This window comes from Diabrotica virgifera, chromosome 9 (genome assembly GCF_917563875.1).
Source record: "Diabrotica virgifera virgifera chromosome 9, PGI_DIABVI_V3a".
Taxonomy (NCBI): domain Eukaryota; kingdom Metazoa; phylum Arthropoda; class Insecta; order Coleoptera; family Chrysomelidae; genus Diabrotica; species Diabrotica virgifera.
The window spans coordinates 107,116,714-107,142,813 of NC_065451.1; the positions used below are offsets into that span (position 1 = coordinate 107,116,714).

Consider the following 26,100-nt stretch of genomic DNA (forward strand, 5'->3'; position numbering starts at 1 on the left):
CTGAAAATAAAACAGATAGCAAGTTGAAATTTTTTGTTAAATATAGAAGAATACAGTACCTTTTATTTGCAATTTGCTAAATTAAAATCGGTTGACTACCAAGGCGTCCGGAATTTTTTAAAATAAACAATAATTTTTGGTGCTACGCGCAGGACAGCAGTGTTCAATTCACACTTACAAGTTGATTTCCACCAAAATTTCTTCCAATCTTCATCTAATATATTATTTTTTTACTCCATATTTTGTTGTACTGTAATATTTTAATTCCACAAAAATCAAACTAATTTGATTATTGTTTGTGAAATATTGTTTAAACAATTGCATATATTTAAAAATAATAAACTTTTATTCTCTAAGTTAAAATATATGAAAAAAGAAAGTTTTTGCTAAAAAACTGTTATTTCAAAGGACAGAGTATGTGTTTTTATTTTGCAATAAACAAATTTATTTATTTATATCGAAATGTACTAAAAATTAATATTTGTCAATCATTATCAAAGGTCACTGCAATGCCCAATCAGAGCAAACGTATCCACTGTTCTTCGCGTAGCGCCAAAAATTAATGTTTTTTTAAAAAAATTCCTGACGTCGTGGTAGTTAACCGATTTTAATTTTGCAAATTGCAAATAAAAGGTACAGTATTCTTCTATATGTAAAAAATTCAACTTGCTGTCTGCTTTATTTCAATCCTGCAACATTTTGAAAAAATGAATTTTTTTTGCGAAAGCTGGATTGCAAAATTTATTAAACCGATCTCAATGAAATTAACAGTATTGTTTTAATATATCATAATGTTTTTGTGGGTGAAATATGAAGGTCCAAAGTGTGGTTGAAAAACGTAAAATGCGAATAGTACTTGTTTTTTTATATTTTTTTTCGCAATTATTGCTATTTTGCAACAAGGGTGACAATTGGTAAACATTTTAGCTAATCCTATATTGTAGGAAATTTAATTACGAAACCTTTATGTCCGTGTAACTTTTCTCGGAAATGAATACTTTTAAAGTTATATTCAAAACAAAAACGAAGAAAAAAATCGAATTTTTCCTTAATTTTTTGAGATTTTGAGTATTTAAACAATGTTCCGGATTTTTGACTGGGAGCATAACTCAAATATTATTATATGAGTTATTTCAAGCAATTTCTGCAAAAAATATGAGTCACCTCTCAACATCCAAATGTACTAATATTTTTACAGAGGCGTCCTGGTCTATTACAAGATACCGTTTCTATGATACATTCGCTTAAAACTCTGTCTGAAAGACCAGGATTAAAAATAAACTTTCAGAAAACTAAACTTATGACAAACCTCGTAATGAGTGGAAATATATTAACTATTGACAATAATATCATACAACAGACACTTACAAATAAAACACATCTGGGACACGAGATCAAAATAAGCAGAGACAATCAAATATATGAAATACAGAGGCGAATATACCTGGCATGGGCAGTATTTGGCAAACTAAGCAATATTCTAAAAAGTTTAATTCCCATGTGTCTCAAGCTCAATCAGGTTTACAACCAATGTGTTATAAATCTATCACTACCAATGTGTTATAAACCAGGAGCGATATAAACAAATGACACCGAATAATTCCAACCTCGAGACCATACCAATACAAAAGACCCACAGGCAGACCTCCTATGAGATTGACAGATGATCTGAAACGGACTGCCGGGAAAAATTGGCTAAAAGTAGCGTACAATAAAAAATAATGGAAAGTAAGACTTAAAGAGGCTTATGTTCAGATGTGGACGTTGAATGGCTGGACGAATAAGAAGAAGAAGTGTTTTGCCGGTACAAACTTACGGAGAAGAGACTTTAACACTGACGCAAAAATCTGCGAATAAACTCAGTTAGACAACGATCCATGGAAGTGCAATGTTGAACGTGAGCCTTCGAGACCACATAACAAACCAACAAATCAGACAAAGATCACAGGAGTTCAAGATTAGTTGGGCAGGACACTTAGCTAGAACTAGAACACAAGATGAACGGTGGACAAGACCAACCATGGAATGGAGGCCCAGAAACTACAAAAGAAGCCGAGGCCGACCACCACCACCGGTTAGATGGACCGGCGACCTAAAAATAAGAGTAGCGGGAAATTGGCTACAAGTAGCCCGATGTAGAGAATACTGGAAGGAACTGAGGGAGACATATGTCCAGCAGTGGAGGCGATTGGCTGATTAATGATTAACAATAAGATTTGATAAAATTCTAAAAAAACCGTATCTTTATCTGAAAATGAGATTGAAATTTGTTATTTGTCTATTATAGTGCCGTCAGTATTTTTCCAATATCTCAGTAAATACATCATAAAAACAAATACATAACTGAATCAACAATGCACCCTGTACAGAAATACCGGCCTGAAAATGAAAATTAATCATTAGATGAACCACCGACTGAAACAATTCGTAACGTACGCGATGACCATACGATACTAGCGTATATTATGCTTGGTTAATTCCAGAGTGCCAGTGAAATTTTAAAATTAGAACCGTCAGCCAGTCCGTTGGCAACTTCGAATCGGCAAAGTTTGAGCGCGGAACTTTTAAAAATAGAACGCTTTTTTCAACCGACTCCCGCAAAGGGATAAGTCAGTGTCGATAGCAATTTTTTAACGTTTTTATTTGTTTGGTGTAGGTACTTGTTGCTTTTTATGATCTGTTTCGAAATGGATAAGTTTAAGTTTGTTCTGACAGTTGGATTTTTGAGCTGCGGTAAGTTGGCGAATTATATTTAGATATGAGTTTTGTTTCTAATATTATTGAATATAGTGGAGTCACTGAAGGTGGATATGAGCTATTACCTCCGATTTCGTTGAATCTCCATCGATTTGCATGAAAATTGGTGAGTGGTTAGAGGATATCTCAAGGAACAAAGGTGACATGCTGTTAACTTGCGCTTTTACCCTGGGGGTGGATGCCACCCCTTCTCGGGGGTGAAAATTATTTTATTAAAAATAACCCCATATTTGGATAGAGGGACAAATTTCAAGCAAAAATTGTTATATAAAGTTATTAAAATAAATCAAAACTTTTTGAGTTATTAAAGATCAAAGATTTTCATTTTTCTTGGGAAAAATGCATGTTTTTAACCAATTTTTCATCAATAACTCAAAAAGTGTAAGTTTTTACAAAAAAGTTATAATGATCAAAATTGAAGCTAATAAAAAATGAAATAAACTGCTTACTACAAAAACCTTTTTATGTTAACTAAAAGTGAGTTATAGGTAATTGAATATATTTTTTTTCGGCGAGCAAAAAACTCTTAAGTATTCAAGCTGAAATAACGGGAAATTGATGCATTTTATAACATAAACTTATTAAACATTTGTCAAAGTACTTAAAAATATCTATTAAATGAGCCCCCGAATATGTTGATAGCATTAAAATTTATGCTCCAAAATTTTTTCAAAATTTATCTTTTAAAATTTTTTTCAAAAAATGTTGGGTATTGTTTTTTTTTTAATAACTCCGTTCGTGTTTACGATATCAGGTTCATCTAAAAACTGTTAGAAAGTTAATTCCAAGTGCTATTTAAGCACGTTGAACCTAATCTTTTAAACCCCTTACTTTTTTAAAAAGTAAAGGTTCAATGACCCCGGTTGCATGGTTCCCACAGCAAAATTTAAGATTTAAACGTTTCTATCTCGGTTATTTTTTACCCTATAGAAATAGTAAAACAGGTAAAATATTTGGCATAGAAAAAACAAAAATTTGGTTATATATAATTTGTTACGTATATTGAGTATTTTTGGAGTTATTATCAAAAGAATAGGAGAATTACAATAATTTTAAAAATTATGATTTTTTTAAATTATTCCTTTTTTTCAAAAATATGCATTCTAAACCGGTCAAAATTATCGAAAACATTACTTATGCTAATATAAAGAAGTTCTTTTAAGGATTAATGTAAATTTTAATTTTTGTGGAAATGGCGTATGTTTTATTTTTCACTTTTTCCTAAAAAATTCGAAACGGTTCTTTTATTTTCATTATAACTTGCTTAATTTTGACGCTATTACCTTGTGCTGAAGCTCATTAAATAGGTATTCCGAAGTACTTTGGCAAATGTTTAGCAGGAATATTTTATGCATTGCATCGTTTTCCCGTTATTTAAGCTTGAATACTTAGATTTGAGTACTCGTCGAAAAAAATACACATTCAATTGCCAATAACTCACTTGGAACTAACATTAGTGCAGTTCTTTATGTAAGGAATGTATTCAATTTTTTATTACCTTCAATTTCAGTAATTATAACTTTTTTGTAAAAGCTTATAGTTTTTGATTTATACGTGAAAAACCGATTTTAAACATACATTTTTTTACGAAAAAATAAAATCTTTGGTCTTTAATACCTCAAAAAGTGTTGATTTATTTTAATAACTTGATATAACAAATTTTGCTTATAATTGGTCCCTCTATCGACTTATGGTATTATTTTTAATAAAATAAGTTTCACCTCTGAGAAGGGGTGGCATCCACCCCCAGGGTAAAAGCGCAAGTTGGCATCATGTCACCTTTGTTCCTTGAGGTATTCTCTAATTACACACCAATTTTCATGAAAATCGATGGAGGTTCAACGAAATCGGAGGTGAAAACCTTCAGTGACTGCACTAATAGTAATTTTTATTATCCGTTTATTTAACCATAACGATATTTTCATTACTCATGGGTTTAAAACATTTTTGTTTATTTACCGCTTTGCGAATGTTGGCACGTTTTTCTTACATGACCGTGTTTATTCCTCATCGTTTCTTCTTTCCTAACAATATTATTTTTATTTATATGATATACTAACGATTTCCACAGTTTTCACTGTATTCCTTCACTTAACCGTTCTCTCCATCTCTTTCTGTTTTACCAGTCCCCTTCCTGTAGATTACTTCTCTCCATTGCTCCGCCCACTTCATCTCTGAAGGATCTTTCGAGCTTTCACACGCATAGGTGAGGATACTTGTCATGATATTATATATATATATATATATATATATATATATATATATATATATATATATATATATATATATATTCTTCTCTTTGTTTTTATTTTATGTTGATGTTCTTATCCTACAGTACCGGGTTCAATTTTTGTATACAGTCTCTTGTTTGTCCTAGTCTATTTTTTATATCTTCTTCCCGTTGTTCTTTTGTTTAATATTATGAAACCTAAATACTTGTACGTGTCTGATCCTCTAATTTGTTTACCTTCGACTATTTCCAGCTGTTTTATTTCTGTATTCTCCGTTGATAGGTATATTCAGTTTTCTTTAGGTTTATTTCCATCTTATTCTTTATATATTCCTCTTCCAGTTTTCTCATCAGAAAACTGAATGAAGTCATCTTCGCTTTATGCCATCACTATTTGTTCGTCAGCCAAACGATTATAACATTTCCATTACCCATACTATTTTCTACATTTCTTTTTATATTGTAGTTGATTATCTGCGTTACAACTAATATATTTAACCGTCTGCATTCCATTCTTTTATGTGTTTTCTCATAATCATACACATACTTTTTTTCGATTTTTCTACTTTAATCTTTATTTTCATCACTACTAGTCTGGGCTGATTATCGGAAAATAGGCCATTTTTGGGAAAAGTTATTTACCAGCAATTTTATTGCTGGAATCGAATTATAAGATCCTATATATTAATAATATAGGTATGCAAAGTCCTCAGATAGTGTGCTACTTTTTTATAAACAAAATGGCGCCCGAAAATCGTGTTTTTTTCAATTATTGCTCTATAACTCCAAATATTTTAACTTTACAACAAAAATACCCAAATAAAAATTCACCGCGATTAAATTCTGCATAGAGACGTGTTTTTCCAGATCTGCTCCGACGAAAATTTTCCTCGAAAAATGCGGATTTTCCCAAAAAAATCTTTAATTTTCAAATAAAGTTTTAGATAAGTAATTATCTACCAATAATTAAATAATTTGGTGACTTAAAACCCTTCTTGGTTTAGATTATAGTTCCAGAAGCTGGTGAAAATTAAACGAATATTTTAGCAACAATTCAATTGTTAATTAATAATTTACGGTCGCAATAATAACCAAAATAATTATGATACACTGATCAAACTTTGAAATCTTATAAAGATGAGATGCCTATTTAACATTTTGTCGACAAAATATAAATTTTTTATTTTTTTGCATAATCTTTAAATGTTTAAAAAAATAGTTATAAACAAATTAACGTTTCTCAGAAAGTTTTTATTATATTATAATTTTAAAAAATAGCTAAAATGCGCATTTTAAATATCTTGAAAATGAATGCTTTAAACCTTTTTTGCAACCATTTGCAAAAAAGTTATGAAACAGCAAAGTAAATATACGATTACTACGGTGTTTATAATTTTTTTTAATTCTTTCAAAGCGTAGAAGTGAGTTTAAAGTACAAGATAATTATTTACAAAAAAATATCGATTATCAGTTTAATGGTTATATTTTAATTAAAGATTATAAATATATTTTTTTGTAATTTACACGCGCGAAAGTAGACTAACACAGTACTGTAGCTAAAATTTTCACTCGGAGCGACGATCGGCCGCGCGACGTACACTTTTAATAAATAATGTTGTATGCTGCGTGTCAGTCGCTTCGAGTGAACATTTTAGCTCCGACTCTGTATCAGGCCTACTTTTGCGCTAAAAATTACAAAAAAAAGTATTTTTAATCTTTGATTAAAATATAACCATTGCACTAATTTTTGACATTCTTTGTGAGTAATTAGATTGTACCATAGACTCACTTTTAAGCTTTGAAACAATTAAAACAAATTATAAACAACGGAGAAATCGTATATTTACTTTGCTGTTTCATAACTTTTTGCAAATGGTTGGAATTTTTTTTAAAGCATTCATTTTCAAGACCTATGAAATACGCATTTTAAGTATTTTTAAAATTAGAATATAGTAAACAATTTCTGAGAAATGTTAATTTGTTTATAACAATTTTTTTTAAACATTTAAAGATTCTGCAAAAAATAAAAAAATTAAATTTTGTCGACAAAATATTAAATAGGCATCACACCTTTATAATCTTTCTAAGTTTGATCAATGTCTCATGATTATTTTGGTTGTTATTGCGACTGTAAATTGTTAATTAACAATTGAATTGTTGCTAAAATATTCGTTCCATTTTCACCGGCTTCTGAATTTATAATCTATACCAAGAAAGCTTTTATTCCACCAAGCTATATAATTATTGATAAATAATTACTGGCCCAAAAACTTTATTTGAAAATTCGAGTTTTTGTTAGGAAAACCCGCATTTTCGGAGGAAAATTTTCGTCGGAGCAAATCGTGAAAAACACATCTCTATGCAGAATTTAATTGCGGTGAATTTTTATTTGGGTGTTTTTGTTGTAAAGTTAAAATCTTCGGAGTTATAGAGCAATAATTGAAAAAAATACGATTTGTCGGCGCCATTTTGTTTATAAAATAAGTAGCACACTATCTGCGGACTTTGCATACCTATATTAATAATATATAGGACCTTTTAATTCGATTCCAGCAATAAAATTGCTGGTAAACAACTTTTCCATGAATTTTGCTAATTAGCCCAGAGTATACCTATATACCTACACTAAGGCTACGTCTCCACGGGCGAGAAATTGACGCTAGCAGTAGCAGTAAAATGAACTTAAGGTTCCGCGGAACTGAATAGGAATAGCCGAACTGTACCGACTACAGGACTTGTGCGTAGTCGGTCCAGTTCGGCTATTCCCATTCCGTTCCGCGGAACCTTAAGTTGATTTTACTGCTACTGCTAGCGTCAATTTCTCACCCGTGGAGCCGTAGCCTAAGCATCAAAATTAACGCAACACCTTAAAAATGCGATATTTTTGATGTCTCGTATTTCCTAAACCTGTTTTCAGATTTTAGTGATTTTTTAACACGTTATAGCTTTATTCTTTAAGAATATCGATGTAATAGTATTGTTGCTAAACAGATAAGTGTCATTGTATACCAGGTGTACAACATCCTGTGGAATATTCTGGCGTATATACAATATTGAAATTAAAACTCAACTGTAGCCTTTGGCTTTCTTAACATTTTGCTATTTGATTCATTCACTTATGTTGGATAATAAAAATGTTAGGGACTTTAACAACTAGCGACAATCTTCATCAATACAGGGTGTTTCTAAATAACTGCGATAAACTTTAAGGGGTAATTCTGCATGAAATGATAATAACCGTTTGCTTTATAAACATATGTCCGCAAATGCTTCGTTTCCGAGATACGGGATGTTGAATTTTTTCTTACAAACTGACGATTTATTTATTGCTTTAAAACTGGTTGAGATATGCAAATGAAATTTAGTAGGTTTTATGAGGTAGGTATTGTGCATTTTTTGACATACAATTAAGAATTTTATATTCACCATTGGCGTGCATACGGATCATATTACCTGGTCATATTACCCGTATGCACGTCAATGGTGAATATAAAATTCTTATCAAAAATGAATAACCATTTTCAATTTCGTTGCAAAACGAAAATACAGCGGCATCATATTCTAGTCCAATCAGAGAGTGCAGCAAGCACCTCTACCGGTTTCGAAACTTATTAGTCTCTCATCAGGAGGCACATATGCTGCTTTCTCTGATCCAACCAAATCAAACCCCGGCGTGCAGTCACGAATTGCAACGAACGAAATGGCATAGATGCCCTAGCGGCAACTGCTAGCAAAAGACTAAGTTTTCAATCCAATAGTATATAAAACAACATGATGTTGTTCTGTTGTCAAATTCTTAATTGTATGCCAAAAAATTCGCAATAACTACCTCTTAAAACCTACCAAATTTCATTTGCATATCTCAACCGGTTCTTGAGCAATAAATAAATCGTCAGTTTGTAAGAAAAAATGAAAAAATTCAACACCCTGTATCTCGGAAACGAAGCATTTGCGGATATATGTTTATAAAGCAAACTGTCATTATTTTTTCATACAGAATTACACCTTAAAGTTTGTCGAACTTATTTAGAAACGCCCTGTATTGATGAAGAACGTTGCTAGTTGTTAAAGTACCTAACTTTTTTATTACCCAACATAATCGAATGAATCAAAAAGAAAAATGTTAATAAAGCCAATGGCTATAGCTGAGTTTTAATTTAAATATTTTATATACGCTAGAATATTCTACAGGGTGTTCCAAACTTTGAGGAAAAAACACACTATCATTGTTACACCCGGTATACAATGACACTTATCTGTTTAGCAACAATAATATTACACTGATATTCTTGAAGAATAAAGATATAAGATATTAAGAAAATCACTAAAATCGCACAACAGGTTTAGGAAATACGAGACATCAAAAAATGTCCCATTTTTAAGATGGTGCGTTAATTTTGATGCTTAGTGTATTTTTGTTATTTTGTTTGATTTATTACTAATTCTGTAGTCTTTTTCTGGAATAATATATTAATTATTTCATTATTGGTTCATTACACCTTTTAAGAGTTATTTTCGTGTATCAGAGAAGAATGTTGTTCTGAAGCTATTTTCTTGTGGCATTTTTATAATCAACTATTTTCAATGGGAAATAGGCCACAATTTTACCAAAAAAGTTATTTTAACGTTTCGACGCCCAAGTCGGGTGTCGTGGTCAAAATACAAAATAATACAAAATAATGTATTATTTTGTATTTTGACAACGACACCCGACTTGGGCGTCGAAACGTTAATAAAATAATTTTTTTGGTAAATTTGTGGCTTATTTCCCATTGAAAATAGTTGATTATCAGAGAAAAAATTTTGCCGGCAATATTTTCGACTGGTATGAAAGCTTGTTGCCTGGCAACTTTCGCAAATTAAATTTTGACAGTTAAATCACGAGACGTCAGTCTAGTGATTTTGTCAAAATTTCATAAGCGAAAATTGCCAAAAGGAAAAAACTTTTGAAGAAGAAAACCAGAAGAAAATTTTGCCGGTAAATAATTTTCTCTCGATTGATATTCGACAAGACTCTTTGATGAGACAATTAATGCACCATATCAACGAAACATAATCTTTATTTATTTGTTAACAATTTTATTTATATAATTTGTATAATTTTTTTTATAATTATTATTATAAGCTATAGTAGTTTGCCCATTCTTTTCTACCAATGCATGATTTTCTGTATTATTGACCTGTAGTATTTGGCAATTTGAAAGTCCAGCTTCATTTGTTGTACTGAGATTTTCGATCAACTTCTGGTGGTGACTGGAATCCAGCTACATATATGGTTTAAGAGAGCTTCATTTGAGTGACCCGTTAAGTTAATTAACTCCTGTTCAGAAACATCTTGCTTGAACAAGGCTGACACAGCTGAATCTCGATGAGAATGGTTTGATATTTTATGTTTTTTTTGTGTCTATTCCAATTTTTTCAGCTGACATTTTTGTCCACTTAGATACGGCGTTGATTCCAAGTGGACAGTTTTTGAACCAAGATCCATCCTTCCAGTTGGGGTGGACGGTAAGAAAGAGTCTGTCTGATAAAATCTCTGGTACCCTTTTTTCTATTAATTTTAAAAATAATTTAACTGGAATAAATTTTCGTTTGATGAATTTCTTACCAGCAATTTGCTGCTTGTCAAACTTTTCGAACCGCCTTGATTTGTGTTGAAAAAAATGCTGTTATATTCAATTCGGCCCGTAAATTCTTCCATAACATTCATTCCGGAAAAAGTGAATTTTGCAGTTTACGGCATCATTGCCTCTCCAAGCAAGTTCAAATGAGCAAAGGGTAAACATTTTTTTTTGTGCTCCATCGGGGGTTTCCTCGTCGTAGCTTTGGATGATTTTTAATAGTTCTTCGGGGAATAATACTTTTGAACTGAGTTTTCTTTTTTCTTGAACACTTTGAATCAGCCTTCGCTTGGTATCTTTGGCCAATCTTATCTCTTGAAAAATATATCTGTGAAAGGGTCGATTTTTATGCCGTACTCCGTAAAATATTTTTCTTGTACCATTTTTGCTGTAGTATTCCACATTGACTTTACAGACGACTCTTTATAGTCTCTTTCATTGCCATTTTTCATGTTAAAGGCATTATCCTCGAGAATTTTTGCTAGTTCAGTTATGGTAGTACATCTTTCAAGCGTAAAATTTCTCACCCGTAGGAACTCCGAAGATTGGGTCCAAGTAGAACTTCTGGACTTTTGCGTGTTCAGTGGGACATTTTCCGAAACCAATTTTTTGATTTCTCCAGCAGACTGGCATCCACATCTTGATTTTTCGTCTGGATTCATTATATCTGTCCAAGATTCATTACGCCTCAATGACGTTTGTCAAAGTGACAACAATAGAATTATCAGACACCTTCGCGATGGATCTGTCATAATTTTGTCGCTGAGAAATCACGTCCAGGAAGGAGTTTTGTCAGTAGGAAACGTGGGGTTGCTATGACGTTTTATCAGTTAAAAATAGTCTAGTGAAATAGTCATATCTAAATATGTTTCTTGATTTATTTTCTCTATATAATAGTGGTGGATCTAGACATTTGCCTTCCTTGGGTGGGGAAATTTGCCTTAGATGGGGGGAGAACTTCCATTGAAACACCAACAAAAAAAATAAAAAAGATAAACCCAAACTACAAAAAAGACATAAATAATAGAAATAAATGTCGACTCGATTCTAGTTTTCTGTTGACCCAGATATGAAAATATCAAAAGGCACCGCTAGGAAAATATTCCAAAAATGCGGTTATGAAACGAATCTTTGTACTCTCATACAGAGTATGGCATTAGTAAAAATACAAAAATAGACGGTTTTGTTTTGATTTAAATCTGTCTCCTGCCATCCCCCGATAGCGCTATTTCTAGGTCTAGCTGTTATTAAGGACGCTATGCAAGAAGACAAATTTACATCAAAACTTCCGTAGTTCTCGGTATACAATAAAACTATTTATACCGGAGTAAGGTTAGAAAGCCCTCTAACGGGGAATAAGTGAAATAAATGTCGACTCGATTCTTGTTGTCTGTTGACCCAGATATGAAAATATCAAAGGCACCGCTAGGAAAATATTCCAAAAATGCGGTTCAGAGAACCTATATGAAACGAGTCTTTGTACTCTCATACAGAGTATGGCATTAGTAAAAATATAAAAATAGACGGTTTCATTTTGATTTAAATCTGTCTCCTGCCGAGAACTACGGAAGCTTTGATGTAAATTTGTCTTCTTGCATAGCCTCCTTGATAACAGGTAGACCTAGAAATAGCGCTATCGGGGGATGGCAGGAGACAGATTTAAATAAAAACGAAACCGTCTATTTTTGTATTTTTACTAATGCCATACTCTGTATGAGAGTACAAAGACTCGTTTCATATAGGTTCTCTGAACCGCATTTTTGGAATATTTTCCTAGCGGTGCCTTTTGATATTTTCATATCTGGGTCAACAGAAAACTAGAATCGAGTCGACATTTATTTCACTTATTCCCCGTTAGAGGGCGTTCTAACCTTACTCCGGTATAAATAGTTTTATTGTATACCGAGAACTACGGAAGCTTTGATGTAAATTTGTCTTCTTGCATAGCCTACTTGATGACAGATAGACCTAGAAATAGCGCTATCGGGGGATGGCATGAGACAGATTTAAATCAAAACAAAACCGTCTATTTTTGTATTTTTACATAAATAATAACTCGCATGCTTTAAGTTTCCTTAATTTTCCTAACCTGCGGTTTTATTGAGTTGCATTTGTCTCTCTGTGAAGTCTCAACTAATATATCTTTATGTTTCAACAATTTTCTTCTTTAAATTTGGGGCCTTATTAGGAGGCAATACTGCAATTTTGTATTTAATCAATCGTTACAGTGTTTGTACTGTCACCAGAATTCTTTGTATAATATCGTTAGTCCTTTTATAAATCAAAGTTTATCTGTTGAACATTTTTCTAATATTCTTCTTTATCCTCCTTGCATGAGGTTGGTATAATCCCACCTCTTTTCACTTTTAAAACTGTAGGAAATGCCTATTCTAATACTCATATTTTCTTTTTTTTAACTTGTATTATCATCTATAACAAAATCACTTATACATATTCTCAGTTCCGACCCAGATACTGCAGCTTTTTCATAATTGTATTAATTTATTACTTCCTCCCCTTGCTTCGTTCTTCTCGACATAATATGTTATTCCGTCTACTTAACAATTTTCCTATTCCTCTGTAGGTTTAGGTCGATATCTCAAATATTTCAAAAGTTGGTCACCAATTTTCTTTTTTAAGAAGACCAAAGTTTTTTTTCCATTACATTTTCCGTTAAATTTATCACAAATAAAATATCGCTATTAATAAAAAATATGTAGACATTGCGAAAACGGCGGGTTCGTTGGGAAAAATATTCCCATGAGCTTTTTTTGCATAATCACATTCGTGAGACATCCCAGAATAAGGTTCAAGAAGTCGCCCACGTGAAAAGTGGTCCAATTTTTTTTAACAATTTTTTTAAAAATCAAATTGCAAAAATCAAAATTTTTGGCTCGGACAATTTTTTTGGGCTTTTTGGGCCATTCTGAACAAAAAAGGTCTCTCATAATTTTTCTTTAAAGTTGATCGTTTTCGAGTTATAAGCAATTTAAAATTGAAAAAAAAAAAAACGAAAAATGGCGATTTTCAAAGCTTAATAACTCGGTTAAAAGTTATTATTATGAAAGTCAGAAAGTGACTAGATCAAAGTTTAAAGTCTCCCCTACAAGATCCTGAAGAAATTTTTGTCATTATTTTATTACTGAGCTGTTATTTTTAAGTAATAATAATGAGCGCCATGCAATTGATAGGCGGCCGTAAATGCTGAGTGCGAGAGAGATGCTATTCCGGCAGTCCAATTGCGCATCTTACTCGCACTCACATTTACAGCCGCGTCAATACGATCTAACCGCTCATTGTTATTAATTAAAAATAATAGATTATTATGTAATACATTAATGACACAAATTTCTTCAGAATAATGTAGGGGGGGGGGGGGGGGCTCTAGGCTTTGATTTAGGCACTTTCTGACTTTCAACAAAATTGTTCGTGCCAAAAATAATTATTTTTGCAATTTGATTAAAAAAAAATTGTTCAAAAAAATTGGACCACTTTTCACGTGGGCGACTTCCTGAACCTTATTCTGGGATGTCTCACGAATATTCTCATGGGAATATTTTTTCTCAACCAACCCACCGTTTCCGCCTTGTCTAATGTATTTATTAACTTTTGAAAGAAAACAGAAATAACAAGTGGTTGAGCTAACTTTAGTCGGTATCAGACCTTTAATTTTGCGCGACATACCATCAATGCAAGTATTCTCCAAAAATGTATCTTTATACACACTTTCTCCTCATTGAAGATCTCAACAATAATAAAAATCTATTTTTTAACGGAGTTCTTTTAAAATCATCCATACGTTCTAGTAATTTCTGGTTGTGTCTGCTATTTTTTCGCTATAATTTACAATGACGTATCTCCTGCTTTGTCAGAGAATTATACGTTACTTTTATTTGCGCATTTCTTGATTTTCGTAAACAACTAAGAAACTGAAAAAAATACACATGCAATAGCTATTTGTATAACAAGGGAGGAAAGTGCTTCTTTTCCTCCCGAGAATGAAGTTTACTGCCCGACGCGTAGTGGAGGGCAGTAATCATTCAAGGGAGGAAAAGGCACTTTACTCCCATGTTATACATATGGTTTTTCCACCTTCCTCAAATAACAAGTCATTTTATAATTTTTACTTAATTTATTTATGTAACTAACCAACAAAATTTATTAGAACTAAAACTAACAAGTAGGTACAATATAACTGTCAACTGTCAAATATAAGTCAAATTATTAATGTAAACATTGTTAAACCAGAATAACAATTTACTGATTTTTACCATTCTGCAAAATACAGAGTGTTTTTAAATAAACGTTAAAATGTATAGATACTTACGTAATAGAAAATAGATATTGTACAGGGCGTCAATAAGTTATATTTCATGAATGAAATACCATGACGTCACTTTTACTTTTCCTCCCTAGGGAGAAAAAATATTTTCCTCCCTAGGGAGGAAAAGTACTACTTTGCTCCCTACAATCAGGTCCGGAAAAGTATACTTTCGGTAGAGGTAGGTGGAAAAATACTTTTTGTATAGGTATAGCAAATCCAAAAATTTAATAACACATATGGTTAACGGACTGTCTGTGCTTGAAACTAAAGAAAAAGTCTAATTAGTTTTAAAATTTAGTACATAGGTCTCTCAGTCTCTCTTGGTCCAAGGAATTTGCTTACTTGATGGTAGAAACTTCTTTAAATAACAAAATAAACAAATCTTTTAGACACTTTAAAAAAATTGTAATGAGTTTTCCCAAAAAGAGTTTTATTTTTTGGTTATTTCATGTTGAAATATTCGATTTAGGATTTGACGAGTATGAAGCTACAACTCTGCTTCTATTGGGTCTAGAGACCTCATAAGTACACCATTTTTTCACTTTTTTACAAGCATCTTTTTGCTAAAAATATCTTTTTCGATAAAATACTTTTTGAGTTACGTGTGAAAAACCGGCTAAAACGTTTTTTTTTTGTTGAAAAATGAACATTATTCACTCTCAAATATATAACTCGAAAAGTATTGACTTAGTGAAAAATTCTTGTTTTGCAAAAACAAAAAAAAATGCATAGAATTAATCAGTTTATCCACTTCCGGACTAATTTTGGATGTTCATTATTTTCACCCCGAGAAGGGGTGAAAGTCACCCCAGGGCAAAAGCACACATCGGCACAATATTACTTTTTCTCTTTGACATGTTGGCTATGTGTATGCCAAATTTCATGTTAATCCAATGAAATTCGGAGGTTTTACAACATTTTACCGTGAGTGAAAGGACTAATAAGGGACAGTATGAAATTGATACTGAAATAGGTAAAAGTTTTGTACTTCACAGAGTGGTTTTAGTTTGTGAAGATTTCGTCGATAATTTTTATTTTGAATTTAAACAATACAGTTTTACTTCCGATACATTGTTCTATTATTTTGACTATACAATAAAAACAAACCAACTTTCTTTATCTAACGAATTAAAGAACCCAGACGAGCATAACCAAGTTGGCAGATGCCCTTAATAAATTGAAAAAAGTTAAATGTACGAGAACGGAAATGCGTCTGTATTTCCGCTGCCACGTGCCATTTGTTTGTTCATCGTGCGTCTTTGAGGTGTGCATTTTATGAAGGAAGACGTACGTTGATATGAAGAAAATCAACTATTGGGGTGAGGTTTTCGTTACGAGCAGGTCAGGACCTAAAAAATTCCTTACTATTATTTTTTCTTTTATAATACACAAAGTCTATCAAGTCTTCTTAGGTAAAACTTCTACTTCCACTTTGATTTTTATAGTTCTAAATTTCTGTCATTTATTAAATGGTTTCTAATAGTCCGTTTACTCATGATTTTGGCTGTAGATTTTAAAGAACCACTTAGATTCACATGATATTTTCATACACATAGCTAACGTGTCAAAAAAAAATATTTTACCGATGTGTACTTTTTCCCTGGGGGCCAGTTTCACCCCTTCCCGGGGGTGAAAAAATATATGTTCAAAATAAGTAGTACACAGTGGAAGCAGAATAATTGTAACTAATGAAAAGTAAGTAAGTTCTTAGTCGTCAAATTCCAAATCGAATATTTCAACGTGAAATAACCAAAACGAAGCACTTTTTGGGGAAGACCCATTACAATTTTTTAAAAATATATAAAAAAGCTTTGTTTTGTTATATTAAAAAAGTTTCTAGCATCAAAAGTAAGCAAGCTACGCTCAAAATAATGTTGTTACCTTTTTTGTTAAAAAAAAATGGGAAAAATCAGACGCTAATTAGCATGTCACATTACCGCTTCACAAGTTGCTTTACTTATGTATTTTTTATATGATCTGTACGTTTCATTGGTTAAAAGTACTTATTTTTGAAAAAAATTGCTGTAAAGTAAATTTTTTTAATTTTTAATTTTGTTTTTGTTTAAAAACAAAAAATGTTTTTTTCAAAATAACTTAAAAAATTATTAGTCATACCAAAATTCTCAAAGAGTAAAAAACGTAGGTTTTGCTTTTCTGAATTGAGTTTTTTTGTTGTTCTGTAAGACAAAAATTGGTTAAGATATGGCTGTAAGCAAATCAAATGTAAGCAAGTTACGTCGAAATAAAGTTGGTTCCTGTTATTTTGACAAAAAAAATCGGGAAAATCATATAAACATTAATATAATTATTTATACAGGGTGTCCAAGAAATATCTTTTGGATTAAAATAATTAACAGAAAAAGAAGAATGTAGAAGAACCAAAAATCAATGTTTATTTGTTTAATAAACATTTTTTTCTGTTTCTTACAGCAGTAAAATGTATTTTGAATTAAATAAATTATATACACACTTCTTTTTGTGTCAATTAACTTAATTAAAAAAATGGGCACCCTGTACAAATAATTATGCTAATGTTTCTATTACTACATAGAAAATTGAATAACCTTCCAAATGAGCTAGCACACGACCCCTATTCTCATTAAAAAAAGTAGATTACGTCATCACGCCCAGATGGATGACGTTACTATACTAAATTTACAATCAAGATGTAGTAGAATTAAACAAACCACGACACTCTAACTCTAAATGCTACTGGAGCACTCCCGAATTATAATTTACAATGTATAAACTTTGGAAACAATGATTTGGGATTTATAATATATATACATTGTAAATTATGTTTCGGGAGTGCCCCTAGCAGCATTTAACGTGTCTTGATTTGTTTATTTCTACTGCATCTTGATTGTAAATTTAGTATAGTATGATATTTATGCCAAAATACCATAATTTAAAAATAAAAATCGACCTGTTTCGGGATTTTTCCTTCAATTCGCCGGCTTACGGAATAACGAATTTATTTTTTTCTTTTTCACCATACTGTATACTGTATACAGGGTGTTTCATTCAGAATGTCCAATCTCTGAGTTTAAGATTATAGACTTCAAAATATTAAGATTTAACCAAAATCACTTAAATAAATTTGGCTCCTTACTGAGTTACATTATTTTTGCTAAGTTTTTTTAAAACTATTCGAGGTATCCTTTTCATACTTGGCAGAAATTGTAGGTACTATATACCCTATAAAATTATGTTAAATAAACGTTACTGGCTATTACCAGAGGCGTACGATAGGGGGCAGTTTAATGGTTGACCAAATTCTACGCCACTGGCGGAATTTCAGTTTTAAAGCAATTTTTAGATTTTCCAATATTCTTTATGTAAATAACATACTCTCCACTTGTAAAGATAAAGTCATTAGCTATCGAGATATTTGAAGTTTAAATTAAGCGGCACAATATATTAATCAAAATAACTGTGCCGTTACATGTTTAACTTCAAAATATAGTCGGTTCGCTAAACTCTGCCACAACTGGCTAGTGATTCTAGTAAGTAATTTTGCCAATTTGGTAAAACGTGGCAAAAAAAATAATTACTAAATAATTAATAATTACTAAATAGTTAGTAATTTTGCAAGTTATGGCAAAATTGGCCAAAAACAAAAAAAGTACCTATTAAAATCACTGGTCAGTTGTGTCTGAGTTTAGCGAACCGACTTTATCTCGAAAACTAATGACTTTATCGTTACGAGTGAAGGGTATGTTATTTACGTAGAGAGTATTGAAGAATCGAAAAATTGGGTTAAAATGGAAATTTCGCCAGTGGCCTAGAATTTGGGAAGGGTCAACCATTCACTGTCCCCTGTCGTACGCGTCTGGTAATAGCCAGAAACGTTTATTTAACATAACTTCATAGGGTGTATAGTACCTACACTTTCCACCAAGTATGAAAAGGATACGTCGAATAGTTTTAAAATAATGAACAAAAATAGTTTTTAAATTTTTATATAAAACACCCTGTAACTCGGTAAGGAGCCACATTTTATTTAAGTGATTTGGGTTAAATCTTAATGTTTTGAGGTCTAGAATCTACAATTCGGACATTGGACATTCTTAATGAAACACCCTGTATAGAATCTCCAATAATTGTCAGTTTTAATAATAATGCAATACCATGGAATTGTAATGAGAGGAAAAAGTACCATAAAACTAGGAGAGTACATCATATAAAAATTGTTAAAATGTGACATTATATTCTAGCCATTCCGAGCCTGATATAATACGTCTTGTGATATCAGCAACAGATGGTTGTAAATCAGTGGGGCATAACCGTTGGGGTTACCCACTTCATATTTCAGTGCATCCAGTATAACATAGGGCACGCTTTAAATGTACAGGATGTTTTGGATCGGTACACTTGAGTCTTTACTCCCTTTAAATGAAAGGTATTTAATAGTTGATTATTAAAAAAAAATGATAATTCACGGCATAATTTAACTTTATCTAGGGCAGATCTGTAAGTGGTAGTTGTTCTAGTTTTACGTTGAAGTTCTTTAGGAAGGTAGACCAGAACTAAACCAATTTTTGTTTAACGTCTTGACTTCTACTAGTAGTTTTCAAAATAGTATTAGAATATTATAGTCCTGGATCCAGCGTACCAAAAAAGTGTATTAATAGGACGCTAAAAATTTGTTCATAGCTTAACGGTGTCGAGTCGGACAAACTTTGATGTATGGAAACAATGAAACAGGGGAATCTTTAATTGTGGAACATGATAAACTTGTCATTATGACAAGTTTATGATTGTGAAAATTAGCACGTTGTTTTTAGTTTATTCAATAGTCAACGTTGTATGAAAAAATGTTTGTCCGAAAAAATGTTGGGTATTTTAAAAAGTCCGAAGAACATGTCAAATGACATAATTTATTATGTTGGTGATACCTAGCAGTCTAATTTTTGCATAAGCGTTTAATGAAAGGGTAAAAAAATCAATTGGACGTTGTGTCCGACAACATTCAAGTTACATCAAAAGCTTCGTTTTCGTAGTCCGACGTTCGAAACATGTAAGATATAGCAAAAATGCTGACTATGAAACGTCGTACTAAGAAAACGTTCCATAAATTTTGTCGGACAGAACTTCCAATTGAGTTTTAACCCTTTTAAAACATTAAATTCTCATACAACAATCAGACTGCTAGTTATTACCAACATAATTCCTGTCATTTGACATGTTCTACGTGTCGAACTTGTTAAAATGGCCAACATTTTTGTCGGTCAAATATTTTTCATATATTATATAACGTTGGCTATTGAATAAACTTAAAAACAGCCTGCTAGTTTTCACAATCATAAACTTGTCAGGATGATACGTTTATCACATTTCACAATTAAAGCTTCCCCTGTTCCAGTGTTCCCATACATCAAAGTTTGTCCGACTCGACACAGTTAAGCTATGAACAAATTTTCATCTTGCTATCAAAAATATTTTATTTGGTACGCGGGATCCAGGACTATCAGTCCCTTTTTGCTTTTTCCGATCAATTAATGCACGTTTGACCTGCTTCTTCATGCAGTACAAAACACTTAATTTCAGTCGCTGGATAAACAGATTAGATTTTACGTTACATTCATGACGTCAATAAGGATTATTTCTGGATAAGAAACTTTTATCTGTCGTTTAATTTAATAAAAGGATAATAAAATAGTTTCAGCCGTAATCCTAATTTTATGTTTAAACTATTTTATTAGATTTTACTATAATAACTGCAATTTATACATATATTAACACGTTAAATGATCCTACATCTCATTATATTGGTTTGTAACGATTGTATCCCTGGCACGATCTATTTTTGAATATTTTATACAGGATGGTCCGACAAAATCGGAACAGAGGTGTTATCAGGAATTACGACAACATTTTTGAAAAACCCAGCGAAAAGGGAACACATTTTTCCAGTATTTTGGATTCTTTTACTTTGACCTTTAAGATAGGGTAAGAATAAATTTTAATGAAAAATTCCCTTATAAAATGTATATATATTTAAAAAAACGTTGAAATTTCTACATCTATTACATAATGTTTTCGCTTTAATTAGAGTGTCATCAGTGCTGTTGCCTAAAATAAGGATAACCATATCAGTGAAAACAAATATTAAAAATTGAAATGTCGACCAAGGTAGAAAAGCAAAGTTCGGTTATACTTACAGGCCATGTTTAAAGGCATCACATGCTGAGCCACCAAAAATAAAAATACACAGGTAAAAACCCTTTAACCTTCGGATGACCAAGCGGGGGAAATTTGGACCCCAGCGTATGTTTTTCTTTAATAAATTCAAAAGTATTTTCAATTTTTAACTCATTATTTTTGTATTTGACTTTAATATCATTCTAGATATCCTCATATTTTGAAATAAAAAAAATTCCCTATATTTTACGAATAAAAAATATATTCTGAAGTTGATGTTTAGTAAAATACCGTCTATTATGTTTAATTCCAAGTAGTTTTACGCTACTGACACCGACTTTGCAAAGTAACAAGACACTTACTCAACATAGATATTACACATGACACTAATATTCATGTTGTGACTGGCTGAATGACATAAAGTCTATGCCATAAAAAAACTTCATTTTTTGTTAATTGTAATTTTTGACATTTTTGACCTGGGGTCATTTCCCCCCCCCCCTTGGTCATCCGTGTAACAAAAAAAGGTTGGTCATCGGAAGGTTAATTATTAACAAAATGTGTTATAATGACAGAATTGTTGTAAAATCCAATTTATGGATAAAATCCGTAAGGATAATTCCGTAAGGTGAAGAGTTTTGCTATACGGATTTCTATGGGTTTAGTTTTGTTTGTTTTATTTTCTTATTCGATTTTCATAGTTGCTGTTTTATAGATGTTATGTAAGAGTTGCCTGTACTTGAAGTCTACTCTGCTGTTATTTAGAGCTTTTTCTATCGCCCATATATCGACAATAACGAACGCTTTTTATTTAACAGTCTATAAAAGCTAAACATAAATCTACAAGTAGGCTATCTTGTAGGTTGTATTCGTTTGCCTTCTCTATCAATATTTTCATGGCTAGGAATGGTACTAAATCCTGGTTTCATCTATGGTACTAAATCCTTTTCTGAAACCTGCTTGTTTAAATAGCTGATAACTATCGATTTTATTTGTTAGGCTACGGCTCCACGGGCGAGAAATTGACGCTAACAGTAGCAGTAAAATGAACTTAAGGTTCCGCGGAACGGAATGGGAATAGCCGAACTGAACCGACTACGCACAAGTCCTGTAGTCGGTACAGTTCGGCTATTCCTATTCCGTTCCGCGGAACCTTAAGTTCATTTTACTGCTACTGCTAGCGTCAATTTCTCGCCCGTGGAGCCGTAGCCTTAGTCTGTTCGTCTGTTGGTTATAATTCTAATGAAGAGTTTGTATATTTGTGAGAGTAATGAAATGAGATAGGTCTGTAGTCTTTTTAAAACCTTTTTGTCTCCTTTCTTAAACAACAGTATTGTAATACTCTCATTCCAATCGTGAGCTTTTTCTGCCTGGGGCAACCATCGATTAAAATATGAGTTTTAGGTCCTCCATAATAGCTTGTCTAGTAGCTTGGCTAATCCTTCATTATGGTAGGGAATTTTGCAGTTATTCGAGCAGATTATCACATAGCGAGAAACCTTGTACCCTGTAAATGTACCCTACCATATATGGACTCTTAATACAAGGGAGTTCGTTAAGGAGGGCCCCAAAAAAAAATATCGTTAGAAAAATTCGAGACTGTCAGATTAATATAATAAAGGTCAGTGCTAGACAGTGCAAATACATGCAAGACAGTGTATATTTCAAAATCTGACGATTTGAGCGGGGCGTAAGGAAATGTGTGAGTCACAAAGTTCACAAAAAAGCGAATATTTCGCAAAATGGACGTCCCACGGAGAGGGCCGCGATCTTTCGCGAAATGAACATCAGTAACTGCAAATTTAGCATAATTTTCTCCCCTAATATTACATTACAAATTGTCATAATGATACATTTACTGTTCATAAAATATAACGAAATGATATCTTTCCGAAATTGAATAAACCATCATAATAAATTTTCGAATACATACTAAATTATTGTTTAAAACTGATTTTCATAAGAAAATTCCATAATTTTACGTCCTTTATGTTTTTATATCATATCATTTCCTTAGTGTGACAAATGTGACAAAAATAAAATAAAAACGATTAGCATACTGAATCAACTAATTAAGCAGGTAAACACAATTAAAAATTTAAAGGATTTTTAAATAAATAAAAGAAAGTATTGGATGGAATTTAAAAATTTCAAGACTAATTAATGTACTGATAATTGAAGACCTAAGTGGAAGAAGGGAGTATGTCACATTTTCTAAAATTTTCAGTTTCCTGGTGAACGAAGGTGGTATGTAACTTCACTATCATATGACACTTATACTGTACCTCTAAAAAGCTTAATAAGAGATATTCTAGTGGATGAAGGTGGTATGTAACATGTAAAATACGATTCTTAAATGGAAGAAGAAGGTATGAAACATTTTTCATTTTTTTCAGGTTTAAATTGTTTATAACTCGAAAACGATTAACTTTAGAGAAAAATTACAAAAGACCTTTTTTGTCTCCAATGATCAAAAGAACCTAAAATAATATCTACCCGGGCCGAAAAAATTTATTTTTATAATTTGTTTAAAATTTTTGTTTAAATAAATGTAGCAATAACTCCGAAATTATGGCATTTAGGTATAGGGAATATAACAGGAATAATAATCAGCATTTCTTAAGGACTTCAAAACACAAAAAATATACAGTATATTCCATTAGAAATAAGAAAGTTCATTAGATATCCAGAAAAACGGAAGATCTGACAACAATGTAATTACCACTATAATATCGTCCGCATTAGAAAACCTCTCACTCTTCAAAATCCATAAAAAATCGTGCAAGCCGTTTCCGAAATAATTGAGGCTTTCCATACATAAAACTCACTCTGTATAATATATTTCATTTAATAATACAAGGCAAGGTAGACGGAAGAAGAAGGGCCAGGTCGAAGAAGACCGTCATGGCTTATAAACCTGTGAGAATGGTTTAACAGATCCTCTGCATCCCCTTTCCGAACTGCCATCAACAAAATTACTAAAGCCAATTTGATAGCCAACGCTCAATAATCGATCACGGCACATGAAGAAGAAGGTTATTAATTTTGTGTTCAATTACATAAATTTCTGTAAAACTCATTATAGAGTATTATTTCATGCAACATACCTCCTTCATCCATTCAGATAAAGGATAGTTATACAAACTAAAATTAATGGAAGAAGGCGGTATGTAACGTTTTTATTTATTTTTAGAAAAAATACTAAAAATAAAAACAAATTATCAACATTATAAGTAAAGGAATGCTTATAGCAATATAAATAAGGCCAAATAACACAAACAATATTTTCATAATAAAAGTAGAAGAATAAAAACTTTAACTGCCCAATTTCGAAAGGTAGGCTTTGTAACATACCCCCTTCTTCCACTTAGAGCTTCAATTGCAAGAGCTTTCAAACGAGATCTAATTTGGATCACATCATATCAACGATATCTAATTTGGATCATATCACATTTTATTCTTGGAAATATTGGAATACGTAGGAGTGGTTCCCGATTTATTCGGTCCAGCCCTCCTCACCCCAATTAATTATATGCCCGAATGTCCATATGGGTATGCAAGTCATATCAGATTGGGGTTACTTCTTTTGCTTGCTTGAAGGCCAATCTATATCTGGGAAATACAGTTAGATGGGACACCCAATACAAGAAACATAAACTAATAATGGAAAAATAAAAAATAAGAGTATTAATTCAAACGATTAACTGTAATCTTAATCTTAATTATTTTATGCTATATACATACCTACAGTATGCGGCAAAATAAACAGTACTGAAATGCGTATGCCTCAAATTTGTTTGTATCATTCGCCGAAACGTACTGAGTGGTTTCCGAACGTCGCTATAACGTTTATGAATGTCGTGTTAATGTTAGGTGCTCCAGGATGGTTCTCAGTTTTGCAGAAAAAATTTTAATCGTGGAGTAATATTTTCGGTCACTCTCACCAGCCATAACGCCACGTAATGCGTATGGGGAATGATGCAGGAGACAGACCGATCCACCGTCTGACACTCCATAATGGCGCACTAGTTTTGAAGATTTCTTTCGCATCTTCAACGTCTGTTTTATCAGGAGCGTCGCCGTGAATAATGTTTGCAAGACTATGTCATGTATACTAAATATAGAGTATGGTGCAACTGTCTGGAATAAATTCATTATTTCGGAAGCCAGCGACTTTAAGGAAAAATCCTGAAACAGGTCGATTTTTAATTTTAAATTGTGATTTTTTGACGTATATATCATACCAGTGACGTTATCCATCTGGGAGTGATGACGCAATCGATGATTTTTTTTAAATAAGAATAGGAATCGCATGCTAGCTGATTTGAAAGGTTATTCAATTCTCTATTCAGTAATATAAACATTGACATAATTATTTATACAGGGTGTCCAAGAAAAATTATTTTGAATTAAATTAATTGACACAAATAGAGGAATATATGTAATTTATTTATGGAGAACAAGCCTACGTTCTTTCCGATGAGGCTCCAATAAGAGCCGAAAATCGCGATTCAAGGGACTGGACTACGCTCCGTATTCTAATTGAAAAGTAAGATTGTTTTGCCTTCGCATTGCAACTGAATTAAAAATAAAATTTTTATTTTATTTTTGTAATTTATTTAATTCAAAATACAGTCTATTTGTCAGAGAGCAGAAAAAAATGTTTATTTCATAAATAAACATTGCTTTTCGCCTAAATTCAATGTTCAAACTGCCAAGAGGCAGATATGTGGCAGCTTGAACATTGAAATTAAGAGAAAAGCAATGTTTATTTATCACTTTTTTTTGTTTTCTGACTGCAGTAGAGTGTATTTTGATTATTTATTATTATCAATCTTAATTATTTTATGCTATATACATACCTACAGTATGCGGCAAAATAAACAGTACTGAAATGCGTATGCCTAAAATTTGTTTGTATCATGCGCCGAAACGTACTGAGTGGTTTCCGAACGTCGCTATAACGTATATGAATGTCGTGTTAATGTTAGCTGCTTCAGGATGGTTCTCAGTTTTGCAGAAAA

The 26,100-nt window shown here is 32.0% G+C and overlaps 1 protein-coding gene across 3 annotated transcripts in view; it reads left to right on the forward strand.

The window, feature by feature from the left end:
- The first annotated feature begins 2,501 nt into the window (after positions 1-2,501).
- LOC114339249 (uncharacterized) overlaps positions 2,502-26,100 on the forward strand; it is a 154,158-nt gene continuing 130,559 nt past the window's right edge. For all 3 annotated transcript variants that reach the window (XM_028289871.2, XM_028289874.2, XM_028289872.2), the window contains exon 1: positions 2,502-2,733. In XM_028289871.2, the coding sequence (XP_028145672.1) occupies positions 2,673-2,733 (61 nt within the window). In that variant the 5' untranslated portion in view covers positions 2,502-2,672. The remainder of the gene's footprint in view (positions 2,734-26,100) is intronic.